Source organism: Scophthalmus maximus, chromosome 6, assembly GCF_022379125.1.
Source record: "Scophthalmus maximus strain ysfricsl-2021 chromosome 6, ASM2237912v1, whole genome shotgun sequence".
Taxonomy (NCBI): Eukaryota; Metazoa; Chordata; class Actinopteri; order Pleuronectiformes; family Scophthalmidae; genus Scophthalmus; species Scophthalmus maximus.
Window position 1 is genome coordinate 12,448,181 of NC_061520.1, and position 8,028 is coordinate 12,456,208.

Genomic DNA, 8,028 nt, shown 5'->3' on the forward strand with positions numbered 1-8,028 from the left:
AGGCAAATATGCTCACTCTTTACGAAGTGAAATGTCTTTTAAATCACATTAAAAAAAAAAATTAAAAAAAAACATCAAGTCCAAGCCCAGATTGACATCCATCAGGTTTCACTACTCTGTGAAGGGATTTGAGTTCCTCTGGTGCAGTTCACCTTAAAAACTGTAGGGGCAGCAACATGGAGACAAAGCCTCTAACCTTCCGGGTAACTGTGAAGTGAGTAGGAGAAGAAGCTCTTCAGTCCATTGACAGTTACACTCAACTCTTTCAACTTGTCTACGTTTAACAGCCAGGTAAGAGTCGCCTACTTATCCTTTCTCCACTGTCGTTCTGGTTAACATATGTAATCTGTTGGTATTTCTGCTGTTTTATTCTCCTTTTAACGTGTAAAGTTTAAGCCTCTTCTAGGTTTAGTTCTTGAGTTAGCTAGCTAAACCATGCCAGTTCATGCTAACGCTGAGTGTAGGTATGTTGTGTTTGGGGTCTGCATAAAAGCTGGGGAAGTTCACACTCTGCTTTAATCTTTAATGACGTGACATATTTTCGTGTATTATTTTATCATATATTCTCTATACAAGTTTGGATTTAATGGAGTGAATCTGTTTTGTTTTCAGCATCAGTCTTGGATTTAATAGTGTTGTTTTTTGTTTGATGGTTTTTTTAATGCTCTTCTCTCCGGTGTGCAACCCAGTTTAAGTGTAAGGTCTCTTGAACCATACGCCCACAAACTAGCAGAAGTGGATTCGCACCATTTGACCCTTAAATGCACAAGTGCCACGCTTTAGATCTCGTGCTTAATGGTTTTAATATATGTAATTGAGTTGGTTGTTTAGTTTGCATGTTTAGTTTGCTTGTTTTTTTATGCAGACCAAGGGGAAGGGTTGTTTGGGGTACATGTCCTGTGGTTAATGACGGTGACTTTGCTGTGGCAGAAATTCTGTAGGGTCATCATGAATCAGTGCTGAGAGGTAACATTATATACATTAACCTGCAGCAGCACAAACTAGTTGAAAGTGCAAGCTTAACCTTGCTGTGACAGATTCAGCATGTGATTAATCAGATGAGGAGCCTAATCCAATTAGGGCAGTAGCATGCCTGTCAGAACTCCTAAGACTGCAGCTAGGTCAGGGTATTTTTGTGAGCAAGCTCGAAGGACGAAAAGAGAGAAGTAGAGGTGCAAACGACACATTTCAGTAAAATGTAGACTATGTAAAATAGACTTTGACTTTGAACTTGCATAATTATTTCATCTGAAGCCAGAGTTGACACAGATTACTGTACTTGTTTGTCCAAAGGATCTACAAATAGTTCAACGTGTCTGTCTCATCTCAAGGTCCTGCAACATGTCTATTGTCAAGATCCACGCCCGAGAGATCTTTGATTCTCGTGGAAACCCCACTGTAGAGGTTGACCTTTACACTGACAAAGGTAGGTCTACATGTTCAGTATGACCATAAAGAAATTGTGACAATTTGAGCTACTTATAATGGTGAAGCAGATTTTAAAAAGCCATTTAGATAATGTATGAGCTTATTGCCCATGTGGTTCAATAATAAATTGATTTTTACCAGCTATTATTATGCTAAAGTTCATTACCTCTGCCAAGGAGGTTATGTTTTCACCTGCGTCTGATTGTTTATTTATTTGTCTGCAGGATTACACCTAAGGTACTAAACCTAACTGCTATGCTTATGATGCTAGCCATCATCATGCACAAAGAGTGCAGTACCAAAATCAAAATAAGTCTTAAAAACACACGAGTCTCTGAAACTGACAGGAGGAACCACCTATTATGCTCCTATTTTATTGTGTTTTTATTTTTCATGTTGCTTATATGTTGTTTTATATTTTGCTTTGAGCCTGTACAACACTTTGGTCAACTGAGGTTGTTTTGAATGTGCTATATAAATAAACCTTGACTTGACTTGACCTTGACTTGACTTGACTTTGACCCACAGATGAGACGCCACAGATCCTCTTAACAAGTCTGCACGACAGCTAGTTGGATTTTTTTTTGGGCTCTCCTGTACTGAGGGCGGGGTGCTGGTGCTATTCAGACATTCTAGGTGCTGTGAAGTATAATAAATAAAATTGTGAGATGGATCATTTAGAAAAAAAAAAGACTGAATCAATTTCTCAGGATCGAATTGGATTAGACCTATATAGGATTGTTTGGCTGTGGCAGAGGTCTGCGCTCTACTGTGTGCCATCCTAGTTTAAGTGTCCATATCTTATTATTGGTTATTTAACAGTTCTCTATGTTTCTAATTAAGTTTTTAGGACTTCTCATGTCTTCTTTCATGTACATCTCTTAGGCTTGTTTAGGGCCGCTGTACCAAGCGGAGCCTCTACTGGAATCTATGAAGCCTTGGAGCTCCGGGACAATGACAAATCACGCTACCTTGGGAAAGGTTTGTTACATAATCAATATATTTTTTCAATCAAAACGAATAAGTTAAACGTCATGTGTTTTTTCATGTTCATCATGTTTTTTCCACCAATTATAATTATTGTCCAGAATTCACTTCAAAGGATGGAGTATATACATATTTCATACTTTTCTTTTATATCTGTCGTCTTTACTGTCTATTCTCTCTCTTCCTCTTTGCCAGATGTGAAAGGGTTAGTGAGTTTCCGTCGCCTATCCTTGACTAAAAACTATAATGTGTTAATTTGACAGTATAATAATTAATTACAACTGATCATTGAGTGCTTTTGGGAACTGACCAGAAATTATTTGCATGGTGAATTGTTTGTTTAGCATGCTCTGACCCCAGTATTTGTTTTAAGCCTACGGACTGATTTTCTATTAAATAATACATGTTGAGCTAGAGTAATGGAAACCAATTATAAAAAACAAAAAAAGCCAACATCTATGTACCTTGCATGGTTTACGATGTGCCAACATCAAATTTAAGAATGAAGTGTTGCATGTGATGCTAACTTTGATTTTCGCTTTCAAGATTTGAAAGGATAATTATAAGGATATGTCTGTCACAGGAGTCTCAAAGGCTGTAGAACACATCAATTCAGCGATTGCTCCTGCACTTGTTGACCAAGTAAGGAAATTCTCCTCACTCTCTTTGTTACCTTCCAGATTTTGCCATAAATTACATTTTTGATTGTTTTCTTCATGTAATGCAAATGTCAATATTTCTGAACTTGTTATCTCTAATCACTTCAGGATGTATCCGTGGTCGAGCAAGAGAAGATTGACCAAATGATGATTGACCTGGACGGCACAGAGAACAAATGCAAGTGACGATAAACGTGCAGCTGGGACCTGTTACTCTATTACAACAGTATACAGTGCAAAAAAGACAGTGACAAGTTATTTGTGCTGCTCTGAGAAACTTGAGTGGAAATTGTTTTGGGCCAATTTGACTGTAGTGACTGTATTTTTCACTTGTTGAAAAGAGCTACAGCAGGTGTCAACAAACCTGCAGCAAAATGACTGCGAAGCCAATATCACTGGAGTAAGAACTAAATAAAATATTAACTTTAATAAAACAGATTTGGCTAATTATAAAAGATCTAAAAATAAAAGGGAAAAGAGAAGAATAGAACTTAATCATCTACTAAAATTTAAGTGGTTTGTTTGTATCTGATTTCACATGTTAATGAACTGATGATGTGATTAAGCTAACAGGAGCAGTAACCATCTTTGAATACACAGGCACAGGCTTAAAGTGAATTCTTTACCCCAAACAGCCAAGTTTGGTGCAAATGCCATCCTGGGTGTGTCTCTGGCTGTTTGCAAAGCTGGTGCAGCAGAGAAAGGAGTCCCCCTGTATCGTCACATCGCTGACCTTGCTGGAAACGCTGAGGTCATCTTGCCTGTGCCGGTGAGGACCTGTGCACCAAATGAAATGCTCCTTTTCCCTCATTAATCAGTTCACCTGCCACTTTATTGTGATGTCACAGGCAACTCTCATTTCTCCCCTCTCCACCTCCACCAGGCCTTCAACGTGATCAACGGTGGCTCTCACGCGGGCAACAAGCTCGCCATGCAGGAATTCATGATCCTGCCCATTGGCGCCAGCACCTTCAAAGAGGCCATGCGCATTGGAGCCGAGGTCTACCACAATCTCAAAAATGTGATCAAGAAGAAATATGGACAGGACGCGACCAATGTGGGCGATGAAGGTGGTTTTGCTCCAAACATCTTGGCTAACCAGGAAGGTAAACGTCAGAGCGACTTGTCTATTAATGCCACTCTGGGCTTTCACTCACAACCACAATATTATCATAGTTTTCAGGTTCCTTTTGAAACACATTTTTGACGAGGGACATTAAATCTATACTAATTCTATAAAGTGCACAGCAGTGTGAGTGAAAAAGTTTTAAATCTGCGATACATTTGAATTATATCCTGCGTGTTCGTATATTAGTCAACGTAAACATCCTGTAATGTGATTGGACATTGAGGGACCACAAAAGGAGAGCACCTGTATAATGTAGTGTAATAAATATTGGAGACGTTTACAAATTCAATTAAATGCAACACAAGAAATTTAATCATCATCATCAGACATCATCATCATCATCATCATCCATGCACCTGTCGTAGACTATTTCTGTCATGCGATGTGATGATATGATAAGTGATACTCTGCAAATTTACATTTGTTTATTGTTTCAACCTGCAGCTCTGGAGTTAGTGAAGGAGGCCATTGCCAAAGCAGGATATACAGACGAGGTTGTGATTGGCATGGATGTGGCAGCGTCTGAATTCCACAGGGAGGGAAAATACGACCTGGACTTCAAGTCTCCTGATGACCCAAGCCGTTACATCACACCCGACGAGCTGGCTGATCTCTACAAGAGCTTTGTGAAGGATTATCCAGGTAACACACTTTCTCTTTTTACACATTATTTAACAAAAGGAGAGCAGGACACACAATGAAGTAATAATGTTAATATAGTGTCATGAAGGTAGGGGAACTGGCTGTTCTGTAAACTCTTCTAGCATCGATCTTTTAATCCTCAAGGCCAGGACACAACACCTGTTTCAAGAACATCAGTCCATCATTTTTGACTTTTCAAATAAATGGTACAAAGCTAATCTTGAGGTGTAGTTTAAGATTTAATGAATATGAACCAAATGCAATTTATAATTATTATTATTATTATTATTATAAAACCAAGGAAAAATATCTGAAGGAGAAAAAAAAGGTTAATTCCAATTTTTGACACTTGTACATTGTACAAATGTATTAATTGACTCCCAACGATTGTACCGTCACAAACAATTACAGATTCCAACAGGAAGTTAAATTTAAATGACTCTTTGTCACAACAATCAACTTTGTTTGTACTAAAAACCAACGCTGGGCAAAGACAAAGGTATCCCTGTCTGATTAAAATAATATGTCAACCGTGTTGGATGTGTTAGATCAAATGGTAACTTCACACAGATTGTGATATTCAAATTTCTCCATCAGAGAGAGGAGTCAGACAGAAGAGTAGCACATGCAGTCAAATGATTATACGTGTTTTAAACAAACTCTCAGGTCAGTCAAACATATTTTAAAATATACAATTATTACTCCTTTTCATTAAACATCCAGTACGATATGCATGCAAAGGTCCATGGCCAGGACATTGCGGTCATGTAGTGTGGGCCTCAACCATTGTCCACTGGGGCCCCCATGACTAAATCATTTTCATAACTGATGGAAATAAAATAAGATAAAACTTTATTAATCCCACGCCGGGGAAATTCACTTGTTACAGCACCAGCAAAAGTCAAGGCAACAAGGGAAAAGCTAGAAAATATAATAAAATATACAATAAAAATAGAAAAAAAAGACTAAAAATGCTATATACATTTTAACCAGAGTGCAAAGTATTGTCCTTGTGAAAGAAGGCTAACGTGCAGTGCAAGTGATGGTTAAAGTAAAACCCTAATTGCAATAAATAAGAATTTTTCTTAAAAAATTGTAATAAAAATTTCAATTGGTTGATTTAGGAGTGTCCTTTTAGAACAACATCATCAGTTTACCTGTGCAATGAGCAATGTCCACATATCTTCTCACTCAGTGGTTTCCATCGAGGATCCCTTTGACCAGGACGACTGGACAGCCTGGACCAACTTCACTGAAAGCACAGATATCCAGGTTGTCGGAGACGATCTGACCGTGACCAACCCCAGTCGCATCAGCAAGGCTGTGGAGGAGAATGCCTGCAACTGTCTGCTGCTGAAAGTCAATCAGATTGGCACAGTTACTGAGTCTATGAGAGCGTAAGACAACATTTTAAACACAACAGTTATGTGTATGCAGGCCAGGACGCCACAGTGACCTACCTTTTGTTTTAGAGTTCTGTATTCCTGTCTACTCTACAATTTGTTAAATGGTCTCTATGGGTCTGGTTTTGTGCCCATGATTGATTACCTCTCAGCAAAATCTCTTTCGTTCTTGCAGCTGTAAGATGGCGCAGGAGAGTGGCTGGGGTGTGATGGTCAGCCATCGCTCTGGTGAAACTGAGGACACCTTCATTGCCGATTTGGTGGTTGGCCTTTGCACTGGACAGGTAAACTGTGTTTCTTTTGGGAACATAATGAATTGTACATTTGTGCCTCAGATGCAATTAACCCTGTATTCACAAAGGTTATAATGTTACATTTTTGTTAAAACTGTTAGAAGTGATGATTCAGCTATTTTGTAGTTTTTGAGGCTGAAGTTTCTGGTGCTTATGGATTTATTATACTGTCTTTACAAAGGTACTGTTAATTGCAGAAGCTCATTACTTTTAACTGAAGAACATATTTCCCTGCTGTATTCTCACATGGGCTCACTGACATTTGAGCCCATATTTGGGACATGAATATTATAATGACCAGAAAAAGATCAATGGAGACATAGAACAACCTTTGGTCTCAATCTTTGTATTCAATCTTTTCAGATCAAGACGGGGGCACCTTGTCGCTCTGAGCGTTTGGCCAAATACAACCAGATTCTTAGGTAAGTTGTCCTTTTACAAACTGAGGAGTTTAATCACAATTGTGTCATTTTTAAAAATTATCAAATGCAACTTCGCTTGTAGTATTGTTTGTGTGAAATGAAATACCATCTTTACCTTTTTTTTTGCTAAACTACAACCACTCATCTGTGCTGTAATGATTAAATATTAAACATACATATATATATATATATATATATATATATATATATATATATATATCATTTGTTTTAGGTGGTGCATTAATCTTAATTTGTCTCATTTCCCTGTACTCTCATCTTTGGTGTTCTTCAGTAACACCAGAACTAAGACTTAAACTATTAACAGAATTAAATACACAGAGGAAAATACATTCTTGTTCAAGAGTGTATGAGAGAAATTTAACTTTCTCATCTTTTCTTTGCTGTAGAATTGAAGAGGAGTTGGGGGACAAGGCTCGTTTTGCTGGAAAAAACTTCAGAAATCCATTGATAGAGTAAATGGATGAAGTGTTTACTTCACATACAAATGGATTTACACAAATGCAACACACTGTATGTTGCAATGATAAAAATGTAGACCTTCTGTATTCAATTGCTATCTGTGGTTGATAGAAAGAACATAGTGTAGTTAATGAAATTGGGACACTTAACTTCATCTGTATTCTGATTTGTTTTGCTAAGTGGACATAAAAAAATAGATTGTTTTGACATGACAAATATTTATTTACAGCACTTACGAATTTTCGTCACACTTGGAGAAACGGTTAATAAAAAAGTTTATTAGTGACAGAGTCTGCTGTGGTCATTTTTAGTTTTGCTGTGGTGGTGGTGGTGGTGGTGGTGGTAAGTGTGGGGTTATATTTAGACTGTGTTTAGACTAACTATTTTAGCCTGACTATCAGAGTGACCTGTAGATAACCTGAGTAAGACATTTCAATGTGTCATTTATTCAAACATGATATTTCTTGCATATTTTTGGTATTGTCCCAAAATAATTCTGTAAGTTTGGCTTTTTTATAAAAAAAAATTGGGAGATAGATGAAAATGAATCCTAAGACTGCATCACTGGGAATCATCACCTAAGAC

The 8,028-nt window shown here is 37.7% G+C and overlaps 1 protein-coding gene and 1 long non-coding RNA gene across 3 annotated transcripts; one reads left to right on the forward strand and one right to left on the reverse strand.

Annotated features, from left to right (window-relative positions):
* Positions 1-140: 140 nt before the first annotated feature.
* Positions 141-7,729, forward strand: eno1b (enolase 1b, (alpha)). Of its 2 annotated transcripts, none has more exons than XM_035632871.2 (12): positions 141-291; positions 1,332-1,426; positions 2,314-2,409; positions 2,999-3,057; positions 3,183-3,252; positions 3,710-3,843; positions 3,958-4,180; positions 4,648-4,845; positions 6,041-6,242; positions 6,424-6,532; positions 6,905-6,963; positions 7,371-7,729. In XM_035632871.2, exons 2-12 carry the CDS (start codon positions 1,342-1,344, stop codon positions 7,438-7,440), a joined length of 1,305 nt encoding a protein of 434 aa, XP_035488764.1. In that variant the 5' UTR covers positions 141-291; positions 1,332-1,341; the 3' UTR covers positions 7,441-7,729. The 2 variants fall into 2 exon arrangements, with proteins under 2 accessions (XP_035488764.1, XP_035488765.1); XM_035632872.2 differs by having other exon boundaries at positions 169-291; positions 1,294-1,426.
* LOC118310085 lies at positions 4,493-6,142 on the reverse strand. Its single transcript, XR_004793701.2, has 2 exons — positions 6,003-6,142; positions 4,493-5,670 (listed from the first exon to the last, which is right to left on the reverse strand). It is a non-coding gene; the product is annotated as an uncharacterized LOC118310085 (long non-coding RNA).
* Positions 7,730-8,028: the final 299 nt, after the last annotated feature.

Excerpts from the sequence above, each read along its gene's own strand:
- eno1b (XM_035632871.2), top strand. The coding sequence starts at position 1,342 with ATGTCTATTGTCAAGATCCACGCCCGAGAGATCTTTGATTCTCGTGGA. Across the intron at positions 6,533-6,904 it reads TTGGCCTTTGCACTGGACAG|ATCAAGACGGGGGCACCTTG; the intron begins GTAAACTGTGTT and ends CAATCTTTTCAG. Across the intron at positions 6,964-7,370 it reads AAATACAACCAGATTCTTAG|AATTGAAGAGGAGTTGGGGG; the intron begins GTAAGTTGTCCT and ends TCTTTGCTGTAG.